Here is a 24140-nt window from a genome sequence, read left to right on the forward strand (position 1 = left end):
CTTTTGTAAATCTTCGATTACCTCGACAATTATGCTGAAAATGGGGAGTAAAACTGTGTTGAAAGAACATCGAGAACAGAAACAATAGAGAAGCGAAGGAGGTGCGGTGGGGTGGTAAGAGGTGTGCGATAGAACGCTTCGAAAGGAGTAAGGGCGTTCGTCGTTCCTTCCGCGATCTTGGTATAAACTCGTTAGTCGAGCCCAACAACTCCCGGGAATTAATTCCATTGTAGCACAAACGCGAGAGCTATGTTAATTCCAACGTTTTAACGCTGATAGCGTGTAGTATGCGAGGTTGCGCTCACGCGTGTGCGGGGGTGTACGTGTGCGCGTGACACCACGCGTTCTCTATGCTCCGTTAATTCGGCTTTCGAGGACTTAATTCAGTCTCGCATCGGTGCCCAAGAAATAGCATTTTAGCACCGTCAAAAGGATAGAAAGGTCGATTGTAAATCGTAGCCAAGTTTGTCGCTCCAACAGTCTTGGAAGATTAATCATTATAATTTGCATAAAAGTCGCAGTCGTAATTTGAGAATTTAATTCAGAATTTCTAAGTTCTGTGATGCAAAAATTTCAAAGCTCCAAAGCTTAAAAATTCAAAAATTTCGAAATTTCATTCTTCTAAAGTCCCAAAATTCTAAACTTCCAAAGTTCAGAAACTCCAAATTTCCAAATTATCAAAGTTTCAAATTCGGAGGGTGAAGAATAAGATAAAGTATATTTGTCGATTTTCTAATTAGGTATCCTCGTTAACCGATTTCCACACTCGTTCTTCCAAGCTTCGTGTCTACTTCAATTCACATTCGATAATTGTTCCTCGCTTAACGACTACGTGTCCCACCCTACTCCAAATTTTTTGCCGATTAACTGTGAAGAGTCCATCACAGTGATTAAACCTATTAAAAGTTTTTCCACCGATGTCACATTTAATTTGATCAATTTCTGCCGTACGATTTGACGAGTACCCTCATATTTTGGCCACTAATTACACAAGTTGAATAATTATTAATTTATCAATTTTTTATACTCTGTTTAACAATGAAGTATTGTAACACAGCAAAGATACGTTAATTTTCATGGATATTAAGTTGATTTAAGAGATTTCATATGTATACTTATATAAATTCAGCTGGCTATTCAATTTAATCAATGATGAAAATATAAATGGTCGGAATATATTATACAAATTACTACTTTGGTTTGGGTGTTACGTAAATTTGTTGTGCTAATTTCAAGCAAATTTGAATGGTATTATAAGTAATGAAATCTGTGCATGTTGTTGTGCAATACATTATTGAATGTATCAAAGAATATATTTCTATGATAGTACAAAATTAATAGGACATAAAATTCTGTGTGTCAAATAAATAAATTTGATTAAAAAATGATGCAAATTTTTGCAAAAGTATTAGATTATAATTATTAAACCCAGTGAGGCCTACCCTATTCTGCATAATTACTATGATATCATCTATTCTAAAATACAATTTATTTTTCCATCACTAGATCTTACGACCAGCACCCTGATTACCACAATAATTATCGTAGTTTGTTGTCATAATGATATTGTGAAGTTAGCTTCACTGGAAGCAAGATGTTTTTGCACATAATTTCGTATCTGAACAATAGCTATCAAATGAAAGTTCCAAGTAAACTATGTTGGACCAATAGAACAGGTTCATGGTGTTTGGAATACGAAGGAAGTCATCCATCATTTAGGTGTGTATAATTTGGGTTTACAGGAAGTTGGAAGCACACGCAGAAGAGTGATGCGGTCGCCGCCGGTGCGAGTGAGACTTTATCAGCTAGGCATTCATTACTTAGTCGCAAGAGATTACAAGAAGGAACACTTCTCAAGAATGTTATCATGCTTAGTTGCTTGTTTGGGAAGATTAGGGAGAATCTTTTTTATGTTGGAAGAATCGTTGAGTAAATCTACTGAAAGCCGAAGATTTTAATTAAATTCACCTATGAATTTAATCCCAAAATTTCAAAATTCTAAAATCCCATAATTCCAATAAGATTATTAAAAAGTTCAGTGTTCAATAAATAAGATTCACTTACTTCCTACTAACTTTATAATGATCCCTGCATTTCAATGTTTGCTACATGAACATTATCAGAAAATGTTTTATTGTCCAAGCGTTTCATAATCCGGACACTTTTGTTTATAAAATCGCATCCTGTTTGCTTTTCAAGCGGCAACATTCTACAGAAGATTAATTACAGTACAGCACGATACAATATAGCATTACGTATAATATGTAATTTGGTATGAATGCTACCGTGTAAACGTTTGCATTGCATTGTGATATTGAATATGAAAATGTATTGTTCGCGATACGGAAGTAGAAAATGATAACTATAGAAATTAAATACGAAATAATTAAAGAAGTGTAATATCTCTATATCAACAATTGCTCACATTTCAATTGAAAGCAATACTGAAAATAATTTATAATTATTCCTCTATAACAGAGGAAGATAAAAAGTTGGGAATTTATTTAATAGCTTTTGTATTGCGAAGCAGAGGAATATTAAAATACTCTTTTATTAAAATATTCTTTGTATCATTCAATATTATATTAATATTTCAGGTATTTAGAGTACCTCCACTTAAAAATTTTCAAATTTCGACTGCAAATATTTCTTCAATAATTATTTATTTTATAAGTTAGAAATTGTAGAAAATCTTGTCCAGAAAAATCTAATGAATTCATTATTACAAGATTCAATTGCCTTTTTTACGTCCATGTCACATTTTTCATTTCAAAAATGTGTTCTTTTCGTAGAACTGCAAATTCTTTTCTTTTCTTCGTAACAGCTGCAATTATTTTATAATAATATGTTGTTTTGTTGCTTGAAATGCGAGCATTTGTACAAACGAGTTACCTCGTTACATTTGTATTTCCTAGTATAATATTTTGGTTGCATACACAGTGCAATTTTCCTGCAGAAAGGAATCATAAAAAGAACAATCGAACGAATTTGAAAGGTTCTCTTTTCCAATTTCCAAGGCAGCCGCTGCTACTAATTGATTTTGCATTGTAATCTACTACTGCAGCAATTAATCCCGTTTAAATGCTTTTTCGTGATAATTAATGAGAAATTTGTACAATCGTTAATGAATCACCATGCGTCTTTTCTTGTTAACTTCGTAAAAAAAGTTGAAAGGTAGCTGTTGTGAATGGGCGAATTGAAATGAATAAACTTATAAACCTGCCAGTACAAATGATTATTAAAAAACGTGAAATTGAAATAATCTGAAGTGAATAGGGAAGAATTTGAAAGGTGGAACCGTGAAAGCTAAAATGTATGAATAGAAAATAATGCAATCTATGAAAATGCAGAAAATAGGTTTCCATGAATTAATTAACAAACATTTCATTTATGTTCCTCTCGTTACAATTAAAGCTGTTTATAAGAATTCTGTTAACACGACTGTTAAATTGTTCTTTAATATAAAACAGAATGGATATATTTTTGTTATAAATAAATTTGTTCTCGACAGAATTAAAACCGTATATTTACTCGAATTTTTGCGCGTCAAAGAATTCTTGAAACGAGTAATACAAATCCAAATAACATCCGGTTTATTACTAGGTTTATAGCAAAGCCGTGTCTCGCAACTTCGCTACCGCCTATAGTAATTGAGCTCTGCTTACTTGTTACGACGGCGGGAAAAAGAAACTTGAATATCATGCTTTTTATAACCCAACAGCAGACGGATTTTATGCCTTATGAAATCTGTCTGAACACATCTCAAGTTAAGTAAGGAACGATAATAAATCCTTCTTATTTCGCTGGACAGATTTGAATTCAGCATTCCCGCGGAATTCTTTATATACGTGGAACCGAATAAAGTTTTTAAAACGTATAGTACCGGTGAGATGGTGGAGAAAGCGATTCGCAGAGAAAAGAATCGCGAGAGATGTTTAAAAGTTTCCGATGATTTCATCCTTTCTGCTTCCATAAAGTCGAAATCCATCCGCTGGGAGGTAAAATTTTCTGCTCTTGTACGATAACCTACTTGAACAAATTTATTTTAGTTCCCATCTAATCGTATATTTAAAAAAAAAATATTAATAATTCAGAAATTATTCTATTTTTTTCATTTACATATCTCCTTGCTATCAGATGATACAATACTACCAGAGTCATGATTATCGATGATTTATCGATCCGGTTTTGTTAGAAATTGGACGGATAAACAAAGGATTGTAAATTTTACAAACGCAACTACACAGTATCGTGCACAACTAATGTGATTGAAATATCGATACGTTTACGTGCAGCGTAAAGGATTGCGCTTGCAACTATCTGATAGTTTGAAGCGATTTCATCATTTCTGGAATTTCCAAAAGAGTGAATCGAAACACGCCGTTGATATGAATCGGGTCGATCGATCATTTCGCTTCGCTCTGAAATAGTGAAAACTAATTTTTTCCTCCAAAATTGGAATCCGTGGAAATTCAATCTAATGGGAGCTTTTGGCTGGAACACATACCGATGATTGTAGAATTAAATTAATAGTATTAAGAGCTTAATTATTCGTATGAACAAATATACTAATTATTCTACCATTTAAACATATTTCTAACTTCTTCTAAAAGAATCCATCCTATATGGTAGAAAAATAAAGCAGAGGCTTGTGGAGAGGAGGAAAACCTTTGCATACTTCAAATGCATAGAAAATTCCGTTTGGAAAGCAGAAGATGAACCTAGTAAAAGCAAGGAAAGTCTATCCACGCAATTACGAAGCAACGAAATTTCTTCGGTGAAACGAGTCGAGTTTACAAGGCTGTTCCTCGCATCGATGGGGCCGATTTCGTGCATCTCATCGATGTCGGTCGAAGCGTATCTTCCGTAATGCTTGCAGCGTTGCCGGAAGGTGCAAACACCAAAGCGAGAAAAGTTTTCAGCCAGGATAAACGGAGGATTTCGCGATAGGATGAGAATGGGGGGGTGAACGGTTCGGGAGTAAGAGGGGCGTGGGTGGACGAGCGTCGAAGAAGTAGTCGAAGATATAAGGGCATATGTTCCGACGTTGTTGTCGTGACGCTCTAAATCGGGGAAAGTTTTATCCAACTAGAGCAAACGTCGACGCGAGTGAAACATTTTCCGCGAATTGCACGATATTCACAAGCAACGTCCTACTATTCGCGCGACATTGAGACATAAATTTTCACGGTGAAGCGGAGATGCGTAAGATCGTCCATTTACGTCCATATGTTTTAGGCGTGTTTAATGGAACGACGCAGACTTCTACCACCACGTTAGTGTAAATCGTCTGCCTTGAAATCACGCCTCGTGCTTTCTTAAGTACTCGAAGAAAAATTGTTGAGAGGTATTGAGAAGTGAAAGAAGTATTACATTTTGTAACGAAATAATTGAATTTAAAATAAAAGAAAAATTTGTACACTGATCGCATCAAGAATTGTCATTTTCACCCCTGTAACATAACAATGAAGTTGAAACTAAAGTTTATCGCTAGATGAAACGTTCCTTTTCTTTTTTGAAGAAAGTTTTACGATAGTTATAAATTGAAAAGAAAACAACGAAAGATAAAGACTCTTACGTTACAATAACGTTCACCTGAACTTCTAAATTGGACAGACTTACGGTAAAACGGTTCTCATGGAAGTAAATTCACCGATTTATCTGTGAAAATCTCTAAAGTTCATAAACTTAAGAGATTCTTAAAAAAAAGAAATCTTACGTGAGTATAAAATCTTCTGTGCTCGATTCTACCGTGGTCGTTAAAATGAAATTATCAGTTTTAGTATTCTAACTTAAATTTTCAAACATAGAATGAAACTTGAAAACGTTAATTTTTATATTGGTATTAAAAGCAATTTAGAAAAGAAAATAGAATTTTAGAATTTGGCGTCATGAAAGCCAAATTAGCAACGCTACCCGAAAGCTGTAGAATCCTATAAGGGTTAACATGGAGGAGAGGGATAAAAGTAGCGATGTTGTTCGTCCGTTGCAGTCACTCAATTTCGGAGTTAATACCTTTGCTCGCGTTCGTACTCCAGCGAGTATTTCATCCCTTCTGTTCGTCTGCACGCTCTCGCCACCTTTCTACGAACTGTTCTGTCGTTGATTTACTCCTCCGGCATCGATATACGCCCTTCTTTGATTCCACTCGACGTGGTCGAACGAGAGCGAATCACGTTTCACAAATACGCGTGCCACGACCTGGTTCGCTTTAGCCAGGCGACGTACTTGCAGCAGGGGTTTTCGTACGCGCCTGGTAAAGGGCTTTGGGGGATGGAGTCAAGGGGTGGCAAATTAGAGGGAACACGCGGGACCGCTGTCGCCCGAGGAACGTTGTAATGAACGAAACAACTTTTATTCTATTTCCCTTCGACGTCTGTTTGCTTTGTTTCCGGCCAGCCAGCGATCCGATGTCATCGACGTGATGTTTTTTTCACCGATCGCTTCCGATAGTTCAACCGAATGGCGTGGCGTAATTTCGGTTTGAATTCAATAGAAGACAACAAGTTTTATGTTTTTTGCATGAAAATCTTTTTGTAGATTTTTCGCCATTTAAATTGATAAATAAATAATTTAAAATAAAACAAAAAATTGAGCGTCAATGATATGAATTAGTGGTACGTCGATAATTTCTGTAATATACAGTATGACAATTTTAATTACCTTTGGTAATTGTACAGAATCAGCCATAGTTAACTTTAACGGAGAGAATGGCAATGCCCCCTTCCCTGAATTCCTAGCCCTCCCCGTAGGCCGCCCGGACTCCCATCTTTCTCCTTAGGCGTTCCCGAGGAGAATGACGATGGAGGGGAGAAGACCTAGTGTATATACCTCCGAGGCTCCCCACCACTTGCGCGCAAACATTTACGAGGGAGAATTTGTATTGATATTAATCTCATATTCATATTTCTTAATTATATACTAATTTAACATTAATTTAAAATTATTCATTTTAGCCCAGTATCATTTGACATCAATTTTGTTCATCCAAATGAAATTTCAATGTAAAAGCAACGACTCTTATCAGTGCTTCTTGAACGTAAACGATAGAAAATTCTCTAATTTGCAAACAATTTTAGCTAAAACGAAAAAGCGAATCAAAGTGAAGAACGATGATGAACGAGCAGATGTATCTTACCTTAATTTTCTTTCATTTTCCCGTTAATTCTATTTGCCTTTTTCCACTCGGCTAGTTCTCCTCGTTCTTTCTAACTGGTTCCTCAAATGCCTCTTTCCACCCCGCCTATTTCAACGAATAATCCAACCGGGTAGCTCCGCGTTTCCTTCTTTTGTTTTATCATTGAATTACGGCGCGCGGGGCATTAACATTTTCCCGCGATTATTTAAATTTAAGACAATCGTGGCCACGACTAGCTGCTAGCTGCAGCTATACACGAACCTTAATGCCGAACGATGGCGGGCGAGGCAGCGAGAGGGGGGGTTTGGCCCCAATCTTCCCTCTTTCTTTTTCCATTTCTCTTCCTTTGTATCTTTCTTTCCCCTTGTCCCAAGGCTCGGTCATTTCTTCCTTCGACTACTTTTTCGGCACGCTTTGGAAAATAATGCGGGCCGCTTCTTATATCCCGGATGACAAAGCGCCTCCGAACTTCTATTCGCGAATTTCTATAATTTCCTTCCCTTTGCTTCGCTTCTTTCTGCCTTTTCTATCCTTTATTCTCCCGTACCAGGCGGACCGGCGAATTTGTTCACCGAGCTACACTTTTCTCGACGATTTATTGGAAATTAAAACGGCGAATTTTTTTATCTCCTTCTTGAATGTGTATCTTTATGCTGGAAAAGGATGCTGATGAGAAGACATTCAGAGCAATACGCTTAAATATCTTTCCTGCTTATCAATTTCGAGCTCAAAGTTCAATGAAAATTATTATATTAACGGAATGCTTACGGGCGCAGCGTCGCAGTGGTAGACGCTTTGTATGGTCAGACACTGGCGAGTAGTACACTCGCGATTAAGTCAGGCATCCCAGTCAGGCATCCCTGATTTCCATCCCTTGCCCTTGCGACCCGCGACGAATCTGCGATAAATAATAACTCTGTTAATAGTTTTAGTGTAGTTCGTAATTAGTTTAAGTACCTTGATAAGCTAGTAAAACCTATACTCATAAGTAGCCCCGAGGAGAATGACGCTAATTTTCGTTTCTCAAACATTAAAGTATTCCCTTAGATATTATTTTTCTTGCATTAAAAAATTAAATTGCTTGTAAAAGGACTTAATTTTTAAACAGTCTTTTTAGTTTATTTAAATTACCAGAAAGTGGAGCTGCCTTCTTATTGCTCCAACTTGCTCAATCATTACTATTTCCTTAAGTAAAACCGTACAATTCTTTCTTTCTAATTTTCTTGAAACACGGTACGTGGAACGTACAGCTGATGTTTAGCACAGACTCCGTCTTTGTGTTTGCATTTGATGATGAACCTACTCAGGATGCGCACGTAAATTGGGACGTATTCCCCGCGTTGGAATGGGAACGAAGAACCGAATTGTCGAAAGAGGTCCAATAACAGAAAAGTCACTTCACTGAATACCGTTACAATTTGGTGAAAACGAAATTTACAATCAAGTAAAGTGCACTGAACTATGGTATTGGATATACGTTGTATGTACCTACAGGGTGCGAAACCAATCTTCTGTTATTGCTTTCGCAGATAATTACTGGACAAATTGAGAAAGAAATATACTGGTCTCCTCGTCGTTCTAAAATTTTAGATTACTGAAATTCTAAAATTCCAAATTCTGTTGTTGATTACCTTTTTACATCGTACAATCATGTTCAGGACATTATGGTCGTTCGTCAAAAGATATAACGAGTGGTATCTCGTCAAGATCGTCGAGGATGATTCTTCCCTCGGGAACGAATGCCGAAACGATTCTCCATCAGTATTTCTCCCCCACAGAGGAGGGTACGAGTAGAATAGAGTTTCTTAATCTCTTTTTATTGCCTGTAACTGGCTGTGACTTCCGCTCGTGCTTCGCAATCTAAAGCCTCTTCCGTTACTCTTTCTTGTCTTTCATCTTTACCTACTCTTTCATCGGCACCCCTCTTCATTTGTTACCACCTTATCAGCTTTCATTCCACATCCTCGCCTTCGATGAAATGATCGAACGAAATACATGTATCCGAGTTGTTACCCGACACAATTATCTTTCGTGTCCCGCCTTCGTTCCCATCCTTCCGGCGTTTTTAAACGACCGACGATAAAACGAGCCGTCGAAAGATCAATAAACGCGATCCTGAACAACGGTCGACCAGTTCAGGAGAATGCAAATTGTCGGATCACTTTATCGCCCCGTTCCTTGGAGGTGGAAAAGCAGGGGGGACGCGTCTGGCTAACTAACCGATTATCCGTTTGCTATCAAATATCGAGGACTAATTGGTTTTGGGAGCGGTCACCGTGGGCACGGCATCGCCGCTCGTTAAGTTTATTCGGTTTACGTCGGATCGTTCGGGCATCGTAGAGGAACGCTCGCGGAATGGCCATTGTGTCGGCGTAAACTATTTTTTGTTCCTCGTGTCATTTTACTTTTTTCCCCGTTCGTCGATTAACTCGGCTCTATCGTTCTCGGTCGAGCAGTCTGAATTCAATCCCGATCTAATTACGAGGAAAACTGATCTCCCAGGCGTACGGGACGCCTTTCGACGCTCACTTGCCATCGACGCTGCTGCCTCGATTCCACCCCCTTCTTCCCATTCCTGCCCAGTCCACCTTTGCCACCCCCACCTGGATGGATAACCAAACTCCATTTCGAACTTAATGGCCGCGCGAGCGCTTACTTTCGCCCCTGAAATTAGCCGGAACACGGACAACCGCATTAGCGGCCCATAGAAACGACTCGTTGCATAATAGATACAGCTGCGAGGGAGACAAGATTGATGAGTAGCAAGCCTAATGCAGTGATCCAATTTATAAAACCCGGTAACACTGCTGCATCCTGATGGGATTTACCGTTCGGTGAAACCGGCATCGTAATGCTCGGATGAATTTAACGGATAATACATAGGCGTCAATCATTCGCGAAAGCGATACACGTGAACTTTGGTTGGTACGTTAATTTTTTGATTAATGATTACAGGAACGATTGTTGTTCATTGGATATTACGAGCGATGATTTTATACAATCTTAATTGGGAAATTTGAGGGATGCTGTTTCGAGGGGTTCAATTATTAATTATGGAAATTGGGAATTTTCATGCTTGTAAATTTTCGAAACTTGATACAGAAAATTGAAAAAATCACATCATTAAATGAAACTCAACAAAATATGGCACGCGTTCGAAACGCACACGCTACAATTTCTAACAGAGTTCGCGAAGCGGTTTGTAGATATTCGCGCTCGCGTATGTAAACAGTTATCCATGAATAATGAGCAAGAACGTACCATTTGTGTCTGCGCGTATGCAATTACGCATACCATGAGCGTATAACACGTGCATAGACATACTTAAACAAGCGACTTCTATATGCAAATGCGACAGGTGTACGCGCGTTAAATAAGATTCGTTGCACCGATCGTGTCTACAAATATTTGGCTCCAAACGAATATGGAATCCGACGATTTAAGCCGATGTTGCCGAACCGTACAGCTTCTCGTTTGCAAACCACTGTTTGCGTTTACTGATGAAAATATAGTGGAGGATTGTTTACAATGCTCCAAATTAATGATGCATACGCACTTTACGTTAATTGGATAAGTGTACTTGTAGTCACCGTTTCATTGATATTTGTAAAAAATTCCCCAAACAAAACTATAAATTTAATACTTAACGAATCACATATTATTTTGTTTTTTGAAAACATATTTGTCGATACTTCATAACATCTGTATACACTCTCTTTTTTAACATTCAACCGATTTTTAATGCAGATTCATATGGAAATAAGATGAGAGCACTGAACGGATCCATCAAACGCTCCAATTATACGGTATCGAATGTTGTCATTCGTGTTTTTTCACACGTCCAGTGCAATTTATGAATACCGTATGCAAAACACTGAAACATAAATCTTTCAATCCTATATTTTATCAAACGCGATCAAAACTCTATTATACTTTTGTGCTTATTACTTTTACGTTGTGAATCACGTAACTCCAATTTGAAGAAACAGTGTAAAATCTAGAAAATTAAAATAATATAAAATTGAGACTCTCCCGCTGGTCCGTCGTTTGAGGATTAAAAGGTTTTAGTACCTATCACAGATCGTAGCAATTAAATTTTTATTAATCCTAGCAATTCGAGTGATAAAACAAGTATTCTCATTACTTTTGGAGGAAACCACGTAGCATTTATTGGATAATTGTCAGAGGAACTAACCAGGGTAAGAGAAAAGAAGTTTCGACGTACAGTGCGTCGTCCGCGTAACTAGTGCTCGTAGAAGACACACCCCATCTCTACTCCTCTCCCCTTCTCCTCCCTCTCCTTCTCTTTTCTGGTCTACAACTTTTCTCATTAGAGCGATCGATGTCGACCCAATTAAAGTTAACTTTCCATCGGAATAAAGGAACTCCAACGAAAAGGAGTGAGAACGCTCGGGGCGGTCGGAAAATTTCTCTCGGCGGTGATGCAGATGTCGCGGGAACTTTGAAAATATAAAAAGAAGCACAGCTAGACTGCGAGAGCCGGAGAGAGGGAAATTATTACTACAAAGGAAATCGCATTTCCGGCTTGTAAATCGCTTAACCAGAGTACCGTTTGAAAGACGCGTCGTATTATTAACGTTCCAGGTAATCCGTTTTAATTAATCCTTTCATAGCCGCCCGTTACTTCTATGGGGATTATAATTAAGGCAACCAAGTTTTTACGCGATGAAAAACGTTTGTTGTACGTATCGTCTCGCTTCAATCGTAAGTTACAAAATTTTATGGGTATCCGCTTGTGTAATTACTAAATTTTATGAATTACTCGTCCTTTTTTGAAGCTAAATTAATTTTCTATTATGTGCACATTTTTTTAATCCAGTACTCATGAAACCATTTAGCATCGATGGAAATGAGATCTTTTCTGGGGTGGATCTGATTCATTTTTTAGAATTTTCTGCAATTGACATGCCACCGAATTATATCAGATTTTCTATATTTCAAAATCTACCATCAAACATAACAACCTAACAACAGAAGTTAAATAACTGATCGTGACTCTAGAAAAAATACACACGTTCATCATAAACTTTTCAACAAGGAACATCCACCAGCAATGGTTCACCTCTAAATGACGTAACACCGTGGACAAATTAGAATGTATTGTCCCTGGGGAACTAAAAAGCCTGTTGCTGGTATTAGCGTTGAAATTGCGTGTGATCTACCTTTACTTTGGTCGCAAATTTATTATGAAAGTTTACGCACAGAATACGTTTTCGCGTTCGCGCTTTCACCTATAATGGGAAGAAACAGCAACCAGCGTCGGAGGAAGAAGAACCCCGGTTTGCCGAGGGCATTTTAATTGCATAACGAGCCACTCTAATTGCCGTGTAATTTTAATTTGTAACGAGAAGAATGATCGTTCTGGCACCGGCTTACTACGGGATACCGTCGAGAGCGACGGCACGGGAGAAGTTTCCGTGAAACGGAGAGAAATGGACAACGAGAGCATTCGCTCGAGTGCAGGATTGCTAGGGTGGCTGTAGATCGCCATTGTTGCGCGTAAACAGAAATGGAACTAACCACGGGAACGACAATCGTGGTTTAATCACGAGGACCTGCTTTTGTATGAAATTACCGTCGATAACAGAAACATTTGTTGGAGTCGGTTTTCTTCCCAGGCATTAGCGAAGAGTTATTTTCTTGGAAGTACTAGGGGAAAACTAGAAAAGTCAAAAAAATCAATATTTTCTAATAATTCCATATCTTTTCGTCATAAAAATAACGAAAAATAATAATTCTAAGCACGTATAATTATATAATCAAACAAAATGGCGGGGAGTTATATCAAATGGACCCTATTACCTAGTTTTCTCCTAGTATAAGAAATAAAGAAAATTCTGCTAATTTCTTAAAAAAAAAATGAATTAAAAATTCCATAAAATAATTTGCGAGACGAAAGCAATTAAACGGCTTACTTTTAAACGTTTAAGAGCTTTCAAACGGATACCTTTTAAGCAGCGGAACTGCAGGGTAACCGTAATGCTTACGTTTCGAGGGAGAACAGTGGCGAGGATGGATGGTGAACCGCGACGTAAGAAAGATGGGAACGAAGAAGAAAGGGCAGCGAGGAAGAAAGAAAGCCCAGGGAAGAAATGTAAACGTGTGGCTGGTGACACGGGGAATGATAGGCAAGAGAGACTTTACCGCATCTTCGTGCTAAAATCTGTCCTCTCTTCTCGCACCTCCTTTTTCCCTCTTCCACCCCAGAAAAGCCGCCCAACCCTGGAAAAGCTTTCGTCGGATGAAGACACTTCCCTTTACGCGGTACGTGCAAAACCGTCGCCAAGACTTGCATCTAACGCGGCGACAACGAGTTTTCGAGGGGGAAAAAAAAAGAAAAAGATCCTTCTTTTATGTACCTTACCCTGTGTAAACGTATCTAGCGAACTTTCACCGTACACACGGAAGAAAAAGTACCCGGGAGGCTTGCGAACGTATCGTTGATTTGACAAACGACTTAGATTATAAGTCTCGCATATGACGTAGCCAAACTTCAAAGGGTGCGCCCGTCGCTTAGAATTCACTTTGAGAAATTTAACGTATTCCATGTTGCGCCGATGAACTTCAAAGCTGTATCATAACTCGGGGCATAGCGTGAGAAATTAATAGGGCGTCACTTTGACTTTACACAACGAGCTGGCGGTAAAAGGAATGGAAGAAAAGAAAGATGGATTCGTTATGAAAACTTGCGGAGTATCGTAAAGTAGATCGCGATACGTGCCTAGCCTTTTGTCACCGCTATCAATTTCAGTTACAAAGCAAACAGTCTCGTTACTTTCGACAGAAATCACGTGTATTCTGGCCTTCATCGGTGCTTCGGAAATATTTATCGAGCTCCTTTCCGAGAAAGGAAAGCTTAGCTTCCAGGTCTGTGCGAATATTGAGAATAGAGGTAAGGGGATGGGAAAGGTAGAAGAAACGCGTAGGTTACGTCGGTGTACCACGAAGAGTTTTCATAGCCGATCGATTTCTTTGCGGGGCGAAAGAAACACCGACAGAGAGACCGGGAATTCTGTAGATCGCAAACTAACGGAGGGATTCTTTCTGTCTGTCTACCTTCTCTTCTTGCTGCTTCCCACCTTCTTTTTTTCTCTCTCTCGTATTTTCGGTGTTCATCCGAGCGTGAAGCAGTGATACTAACCAACTGAGCGCGATCGAGGAAGGGCGTCGTGCAGATAGAAAAGAGAGACGAGGGAAAGATTGGTGAGCAGGGGAGAGGCTTTTCTCCTCTCGTTATTCCCTCAAACGTTTTTCCAGCTGCACCGTTGCTTCCGTCTATGGAACAAGTTTTTCACCGCGATCGGTTTCCCTTCGCTTCTATCTATACGCGATAAGGAAATAAAAACGAAAATTTGATTCATAAATTTTGGAATTTCATCGGTATTTCAATTTCAAATCTTGTCTTTTTCTCTTTAAGTAATTTTTTCACCCTGTCCTTACCCACATCCTTTATCCTATTTTTCTTCACCCTCACCATTTTTCTGTTGTTCTCTATTTTCCATACCGCAGCCCCTCTCTGTCCCTCCCACCCTGTGCAATTGAATGGGACAAGCCGGACAACGGTGTTTCCCATTCAATTTTCCGACTTTTAATATAGCTGCTGTTGCCATTTTCCGGCTGGTCGGTGTCGGTGTTGTCGTTGTCATTGCAACGCGGTGGAAACGGTGGTACGCTGTAAATACGCTCGGCTTATACCGTAGTCGGAATTAATAGCCGGTGAGATACGCGAACGGTTATTACCATAATGACCGTCGCATAATTTGAATCGGCCATAGAAAACGCGTCGGGGTCGTCGAGGTCCCTGATGTTTTTTTCCGTGTTTCGCTGCACTCCTTCTGCCCCCCGTTGAATGTGGATCCAGGAAAGCGGGCCGACAACGATTCAGACCGAAATGAAAACCATTCACTACGCTACTGGAAACATGCCGTGGCTATGAGGAAACGTTCTGTCGTTTTCGAACGACTGCGAAGGATCGATGCGAGCAGTGTACAGCTACGATGTCCCTGGAAATTAACCAGTGAATCAGGACAGTATTCGAATATATGAATTACAAAAACACGAATTACACCTTGGAATAATGATCCGGTTTAATTGAAATAATTTTACGGTCCATTTCAATCTACTAATGACCTGACATGAAACGATGGTCCCACGCATTTCACCTAAATATGCATCAACGTTTAATGCCAGCTTACAGAACACGCCTATTCATTAAGAGATAGAAATAGATACTAATTACTAGGAGGTTTAGAAAAAAAAGAAGAAAGAAAGAAAATGGACATAATGTAGAAGGGTGAAGGGATATCCGATGAATTCGACGAAACCGATGGATCTCGAGTTAATTAGCGATTAAACGAAGCCTCGGTGCAATCCAAGCCGTGCCTAATCGAGAATCAATGTCGATTGTGCTGGCGTTATTAACGAGCCTGTGTGCTTGTGGTTGATTGGTCACGGTGAATCGGGTCGGCGTCCAACACGTCGTTTCGTGGGTATCTCCCTGTGTCCCCGGTTTGTCTGATTCACGCACGTCTGTCAAAGCGAATCAGGAAGTTGACACGTACCGTGGCCACGCAGCCTATTGAAGGGACACACGATAATGGACGCACGTTTACCGAACATCGAAACACCATATGTACACGATGAAACCGGTACCGCTTCCTCTGACGGATTTTCGAAAACTCCTCCCTCGCCCGCCCTCTTGTTCGTACACACTGATGTTTCCCTGATCGCTTGTCGATGTTATAGCGTTACCAAAGACAAGTAAATTTAAATTCGCGTTGATTAGAATTCTATTGCGGTGACGAAGGAAAACAAGAAATTTCCTTAACCAAATTCTTAAGTAAATTAACAAGGAGAACAAGTGAAAATATCCTACAAATCCAATTTATTAATTAATTTTTGAAGACATATTCAGAAGAGGCAAGATACTAATCACAAGCCTTCCAATAGCCTGTATTGCACGCAAGCACAGTGCTCTTTAAATATGATCACGATTAATATGAATGTGTGCATGACCCGTGCAGTTGATAATAAAGTTGTCAGAGATTGCGTGCTGAGACGCAATACCGAAGAGTAAGGTCCTTTTTACAGCAATCTTCCCCTTCGATTCGATGCATAGAGGCTGTAAACAATTTGCCAACATTCGCTCGAGAATCGACAACCGATAAATGATGGCTACGTCTGTTCGGAGTAATTTATGACAGCGTCGAGTCAAGGTGATACGAAACCTGGGGCATTCAGGTTGTTGAACTACCCGATTTACTCGTTCCCGGAAGGGACGCATGTAAAATGAGCGAGATCTGTCACCGAGAGGGTGAGCGAGTGGAACTTTGATGGTGCGAAAATTCAACTGTACTGGGAATTAAATTGATGAAAGTTCAGTCGATTGATCGGACAATGTACTGGTTAATTTTCTTAACCCTCGGACAGCGGACCATGGAGAGAGCCCCAATTTTAATTTAATTTTGTATTTCATATTAATTTCATATGTATTTCAACAATTTCGTTTTGGTACCTAAGCTGAAGACATTCTAAAATATTTTATAAAATAATGTTTTATCGTGAAATTTTTCTGCTAAGTAAAAAAGAGATTCTTCTTTTGCAATTTAATTTTATTGAAAAACTTTCCTTCCTTCTTTGGTTGTAACTTTCAAACTGTATGCAAATTAATTATTTCTTACAGAAGCTTTACCTTCCTTAACTCAATTATTAATTTGTAAGACTACCTTTGTACGGATAATTAATAAAAATCTATATTTCATTATAAATCTTCGATAAGATACTTTTTATTTTAAGAATGCTTAGTTTGGTTTAATGAAATTGTCTTGTTGCTTATTTTATACAGTTTTCATATAGACCTCGTTGTGACACGCGAAGACGAATGCTACATCAAAATCGATTTCGATTTTCTAACTTTATTACCAATACATTCCTGCTGACTGGGTCGTATCAAAAATGCTACATTGCACGAATTGCCCTGTCAATCAGTGCTCTCGTCCTGTTACTCGCGAAATAACAGATTTTCACGACATCTATCGAGAGGCGGTCAAAGTTGATTATTAAAAACATTTACCTAGAAACAATTCTACAGTACTTAATTTAATTTATGAAACAAATAAAAATTATTGTAATAATTAATTCCAATAGTTGCTATAATTTAATTACATAAGGAGGTTTGCCCTAAAACAGCCCAGGACCCTAGGCGTCTTAATCAGGTCCTGTTTATTCCCATCCACAACTCTGCGAAAACAGAGAAACAGAAAAGAAGAGAAAGCTCCCGAAACTCGTCTCGCCCACAAGCCAGACTTTCACCGCGAACCGGAAACGGTGTATCTCGTTTCTTCGATCCTGCACAGAAGTGTGGAGCCATTATTCGTGGCAATGGCGAACAAGCGAGAGCAGACCGGAAAGGTGGAGGAGGTTTCGAGCGTATCGTGAAAAGGAGGGATACGATGAAGAGGTGTTTCTTTAGTAAGAAGGGAGAAAAGGGGTAAAGAGCGATACGCGACGAATTGTCGCAGATACATGGTAAATGAAAACCGGTGTAGAACTTCGAAGAGTGGAGGTTGTAAAGGCACGAAGGAGGGATTAATGCGAGAGGAAAGGGATGGAAAGGGTGAAGGCTAGGGATCGAGAATGGGTAGAGGGATGGAGGCTCGCAGAGTACACCTAATTAGTGCCATTACAAACCTACTGTTTTGCCAAATCGGTGCGGATTTGATATTGTCCTCGGTGGGCAGCGAGACGGCCACGCAGCCAACGGACGACAGTTCTACCGGTAATTGGCGCATTGTGTGTAACGGGGGAGTGCATTCAATTAGTTTCGTAAAAAAGCGGAGCAGCCAGTCGCGGTAACGCTGGCAAATGAATGGAGCCTCCCGAGAACGAGCTTTAACCCTCCCCATAAGTTCCTGTTCCGTGCTCGTCATCCCCTACGCCACGCGATCAATCCCAACCCGGACGACGATAGAAAACCAGCAGGAGGACTACTTAAAAATTGCTCTTTTTATCCCGCTATGAGCCCTGACAATAGGCACTGATACTCCGTCGAGAATGGGGGGGAAGTGAATTAACGTAACGCGGATGCATGAACCTCCATGGCTGGATGAACAACGTTATACGAGCTGTTGGTTTTTAACTGACGATGCAGGCATCGATGTACAGTTACTCGCAAAACTGAATGTACACTCGTGATCAAATCAGGCTTTCCTAAGGAAAATGGCTATGCATTCAGAATCCTAATTTTGACGAGATTAATATTAAAAGTGATTTAGAAACAAAATAATATGATTTTCAATTATTAAATATAAAATTTAGTATATAAGTTTTGACCTTATTTAGAGATCTTTTAAAGTCTTTAAAAGAAGGTTGGAACGTAGCAAAATTAATAAGAAAAGTATCTCAAGTGTACTCTTCAAATTTTAACGAGCTTTTGCATGTTGGTGGATGATGTTACTGCAAATTTTCCTAATGTGGTTTCGAGCCAGATAGTTTCAAAGATATTGAAAATAATTTTAAGTAGTTTAAAAGACATTTAATTCACTAAGTTCCATTTCTTCTGACAGACAGAGAATAAAATTTTATTAAAAATATTCAAATAGTACTATTAATTCAAGAAATAATACCGTAATAAATCCCCGCTTAGGGAACAGTTTACAGAAACAAACGATCTTATGTAAAACATTTCATTGCAGTTGAAAATAAGGATAAGAATTGAGAAGAAGCGTTGATGCAAATTCTTTCCTGTCAAGACATGGCTGAGAATAAAGAAACAATCTCGGAATGGAAGACGTTGAATACTTCTGAGTAATTTTAATGCATGCATGTTCCTTAAAAACCTCAGCTGAGACTACAAAGGCTTGATAACGGGAGTATTTAAGACCTTTTGTTTTTGAAGGTTTAACAGTAGTGCTTGCCATTAAATATTACTTGCTATGTATACCCTTTCCTATTCATTTTTTGTGAAGTGTTATGAAAGTAAAAGCTTCAAGTTTCAATTACTAAAATTGAAATATGTTTCATTAATAATAATTTAAAAAATTCTTATTTTTTCAGAATAGTTTTTAAGAATTAGGGGTAGATCCAAGGGTGGATCGTAAGCCCCCCACTTACTGCCACTTGCCCTTTTTCTTGATGATTAAATGCTATTTAATTTTATTTGAAATAAATTTCAATTTTTGAACCGAATTTATTAGCCAAGGAAGGTTTGATAACACTGGGCCTCACTTGGCTACTTTAAGGTCTTTTTCATGGAAACAAGTGGAAACGGCACAGTTCGGTTAGGCATCCCATAACAACAGTGCCCAGTAGGATGGACACTAGAGTATTTCGCGGGGGCGTAGATTTAATAAAATAACTCATAGGAAAGTCTCTGGGCGTTTCTGAGTTACAGTTACCGAAGAGGTAAGAGTAACGGAGGTTCCTTACTTTCCACGCGGCAACTGATAGCAGAACGAACTTTTAGTCCCGCGCTTACCACGGTTTAACTCCGTGAAAGTACGGTCTTATCTCTCTTGGTCCGTGAGAGCTCGCTTCCTTCGCCGTTTCGCTTTCCGCCTCTTCTACCCTCCGTCGACGCTTCTTACGCTTCTGTATTTTTCCTTCTCCTTCGGTCTCCACCACCATCCCCCGGATCGTTTTGCTTGTTGCAATAACGTCACGTACGACACGCTTTCTTGCACTGTTCCCAAGGTAATTGCGCTTGATTCCTGTGGGAAAGTCTTCTTGCCAGGAGGACTGATAAACAAGTCCATAACGAGAAATGATACATAATCTTATTACTAAATGACCGATTTAGAATCGGATGTACTGAAATAATTTTTTTAAAAATTAATTAGAAAAATATTGTTTTGCATGTGGTTGCTATTTCAGATATTACAAAAACCTAATTAATTTACTTTGAGCTGACTAAAATAATTTCCAACCTGATCCAACTCGATCGAAACCTTTTTTTAAAATTAATTTTTTTAGTTAACAAATTAGAAAATTTGTCATGTTTAATAATAACCATGTGTTGTAATACATCCTCTGTATCCTAAGCGTGTTTCCAACGTTCAACAACACCTGCAAGAGGTTTTGTCATCTTTTTATTGTTTCTCATCGTCCCATGGTAAACATTCATGGGACGTAGCATCACGTCGACTCTTAGCGTCATATTGCGACAGAACAACGGTTTAAAATAATTTAGAAGCGTTGCGTGGTATAAAGGGTTGATGAGAGGGGTAGAAGGCAACGTCGTTATTATATTTGTCGCATCGTTGCTCTTCGTCTTATGTCGACGAAAAACTAACGAATGCACTAGATTGAAGTTGAAGAAGGTGATATAATTAGTTAATAAAATACTGTTAGCGAAGTATATGAAAATTATTCTTTGAATAAATAATTTAATTTTCAAGGCAATATTAAATTTAATTGAATTTAAATTTCAATAATATTTGAAATTTGTCCCACTTTCCAAGGGGCTCCATAAAAAGATATTGAGGAAAATTTAAAATTGTATAAAATAATTTGAGAGAAAATGTTTCAAGAAGTTTATGGAATTAATTTCCAAGTCTAAAACAACAATCTTCGCTAACACAAAGTTTTCCTTCTTCTTTCGAGAGTCAGACGCGTCAGAAGCACTGTACACCAGGTGTGATTACTAGGAATAAAGCGTTGAAGGTGCTGTTGCCCTTTCAAGTATACCTTCAAAGAGCCGACAGCTTAATAGTTTTGAAGTCTCCGAGGTTTCGAAGGTCCCGAAGACTTGAAAAGTTCGTAAAGTCTTAAAGGCGTCAAGAGAATCTTTGAAACTTCTGAATGCCTCAAAACAGCCGGAAACGGTACATATTGTGACGCGAATTTCACTTGTAATTCGCAGCTACCACTAACATTAGCTAAATACAGACCAACAAAAAATTGTTATAGAAAATAAAAAACCGTAGTACTCATTAACACTGAATTGACATTTTACCAAAAAGCAATTAAAATCACCAAAGGGATACACAACATTCACCCCCATTTCACGTATCTGTTTTCAGTTAAATATTTCACGAAGTGTATTAAAATATATTAATACCAAACCGTATTGGTAATAGTCCAGAATATAAGGGTATTAATCGTACGGTGTCCCCTATGAATAATGCAAAATAATATTTTGTACGAAAGAAATTTAATATTCAACGATCTCTGAAAGCATACAGTGACAAACGTAATACAAGTTAGAAACTAAATACGGCTGTCCGAGCACGTGCGCGTACATATTCGGATTGCGTGGATAATACTCGTATAAAATTAAACATGATGCCGATTAAATGTCGCCGATATTTTGTTCATCGGTCGGTAAATACAGGGTGGCAAGAGTGACGTGAATGAAAGCGCACACGATCGTCGGAGGACAGCGTATTGGAAACCTGTTGAGACGTAGACACGAGGTGTGCATTAATGAATTCAATAAAACGTTTCCGCGTTGAGCGAGCGAGGGAAAAATAAAAGAGACGAGGGGATAAATATGCTGTCCCACGAATGCTATCGATAACTAATAACGTTTTAATTTCTCGATTCAACGGTACCGATCTCCCTCCGACGAGCTCGTCGAGAATTCGTGAAATTAAATTCAGCTCACGACGCGATTCGCCGGTGTTACGAATCGATTACAATGGCGACGATTAAACGAGACACACCGGTTGTCGAGCAACGATCGTAGGAGTTATTTAACAGCCTTGAAGAAATTACGTTCGATTTTCAAGGATGAATTTACGGCGGAGGATGGTCTCGATTGTTCGGCAACATCAAAAGAAACATAAATCTGTCAGCGTGAAGGTAGAGGTTCGCGTGCATCGCGATCCACCTTCACGCTTTTTACCGAGGGAAATAAGTATTTAACTACCTTATCCGACCCCTGTCGACGATACGGTAATTAGAAGACAGGTACTCTTTCTTTCGCGGAGTAGGGACCAAGGGCAATTTTTATGTTACTGAAGAGGTAAGTACGAGCAATTACGATTTTGAGTTATGCACGGTAGGTAACGCCAGGGAAGAACATTTTTGTGAAATACATAGTTGCTCGTAATATTTCAAAATGATAAAGATTACACGAAATATAAAATTAAATTAAAATTGTGGCTCTCTTAACTAACAATAAAATCAACTAACAATATTAATGAATTTACTTTTCATATGTTGAAGTAGAATTAATATAATATCAAGTAGTGAAGCTGATCGATTAGTCAGACGTGCAGAGGAAATAATGAGTTCTGAAAAAACCGCATCGCTCGAAGTCAGAATTGAAGCGACAAAAAATATTGCCATTTATAAGAAAAATATTTGCGACAACGAATGTACAAACTATCGCGGTCAAAGTTTCGCGAACAATTGTCTGCGAAAAAAATAAAATTTTCCAAAATTGACCTGCAAGCTATTGTGCGTAGCTCTTTTCCCTTCCGGCAGCATGTTTTTCGGAATACTTTTTTTCGCAACCAGCAGAGCGAATGTAATGAAATGCTATATGTGTTTAATTACCATACACGGTTCAGATATCCTCGGGTGTTTTTTCTAATGCAATCTAAACTTCATCGAAAAAATCTAGGTCAGAAATGGAGGACACTGGATCGATGAAAAATATTATTTTCAGCGAAAAACAGATATTTTGGAAGAAGAAAATGAATTTCTTTGTTTTTAAACGAATTTTTAGAGCAATTTGATTTTTCTTTTTCTATATCGAAAATAGACTCAGGTTTGCTGTGACATTGATTGTTAATAATAAATTATAATACAAAGGGTTAATAATAATCCTTGAAATATATATGGTACTTTGATCGAAGTAACAATTGATCAAAAACGACAGGAATATGATGAGTACAAGACTGTAAGAAGTCTGACGAAAGCTCTCAAATTCCCCTTTAATCTCGCTTCTCGTATATCCACGGAAAAGCATCGAAGACAACCGGTCGGTGAAACGCGACCCTCGTAGTAGCCACTTCTTTGGTGCCAATTTAATGGGGTTTGCTTCCTAACAAGGGGCAGGACAGGGAGTACATCGACAGCAGGCTAAGTGACAAGTTGTCCGAAACGCGACCACTCGCTGTATCAAATTACCGTCGACGAGGACACTGTTATTCTCGTAGATAGAAGTGCAGCCAGTATCCGCTGCCCTCCATTGCGTTGTTCTTCCCGTTCCAGCCTTGTCAACCGATTGTTGCAATTTCCGCAAGTGCGTTCCCATCCCCCCAAATTTCACGTTTGAATAAAACCTGATCTCTATATCATTATATATTTATTTGCAATTAATTTTCCATTAACACGAAGAAAAATAAATTTTCTCATTGATAATCAATCGGTTTCCCGCGCAATTCATGTATTCCCAAAAAATCGCGTCGTTTACAGATTACTTATAAAGGAATATTTATTTCATATTTGCCATTCAACAAACACAGACCCCTATAAATATCCGGAAACGATCAGTTTATATGCCGCGTTTGTCCGATAAACAGATGTCATTTGCAAGTTATCTGTATGAACCATTAAATCCGATCGCTTTTGCGTATATTGAACGAGGAGACCTCATTTTTTAGGATGCCCCAAAGCATTAGTCTCTACAATGATGATGAATATGATGTCCCTACACGTGACACGATCGCAGTCCACCATTTCGAACCGGATATCTCTGTATTCATACTGAATTTAATTTCTACAACATTCAAGGGTCTGGTGTTTAATTATTTAAATGATGATCATCATTTTTTATTTTATCAAGAAAAAGTAATTATATCCCTTCTATGAAATTATTATCAAAATTTATAATAACAATTTTTAATTTATTTTAAATAAATATAATTCGTATTTCTATAAATTGAAATAAATGTCAGTAGGGGTACCTGCACACCCTTAACTATAAGATATGAATTAATTCTTTCCCTCGGACAGCTTCACGATGCCAAGAATATAATTAGTCCATTAGCGACAGGGGTAAACACTATCGGGAAAAGTCGACACAATCGAGGAG

General features: G+C 38.5%; 1 protein-coding gene across 7 annotated transcripts in view; it reads right to left on the reverse strand.

Annotated features, from left to right (window-relative positions):
- The window catches only part of LOC114882855, a 129831-nt gene that overhangs the window by 20127 nt on the left and 85564 nt on the right, over nt 1-24140 (reverse strand). For 4 of the 7 annotated variants that reach the window (XR_003790486.2, XR_006830159.1, XR_006830160.1 and 1 more), the window contains one exon: nt 7907-8036. The exons of 1 other annotated variant lie outside the window; for it this stretch is intronic. Coding sequence is in view for 1 of the 6 variants with exons in the window: in XM_029199963.2 (XP_029055796.1) it covers nt 7400-7522 (123 nt within the window). In the remaining 5 variants the exon portion in view is untranslated. 2 more of the 7 variants (XM_029199963.2, XR_003790488.2) reach the window with 2 other exon arrangements.

This window comes from Osmia bicornis, chromosome 15 (genome assembly GCF_907164935.1).
Source record: "Osmia bicornis bicornis chromosome 15, iOsmBic2.1, whole genome shotgun sequence".
Lineage (NCBI taxonomy): Eukaryota > Metazoa > Arthropoda > Insecta > Hymenoptera > Megachilidae > Osmia > Osmia bicornis.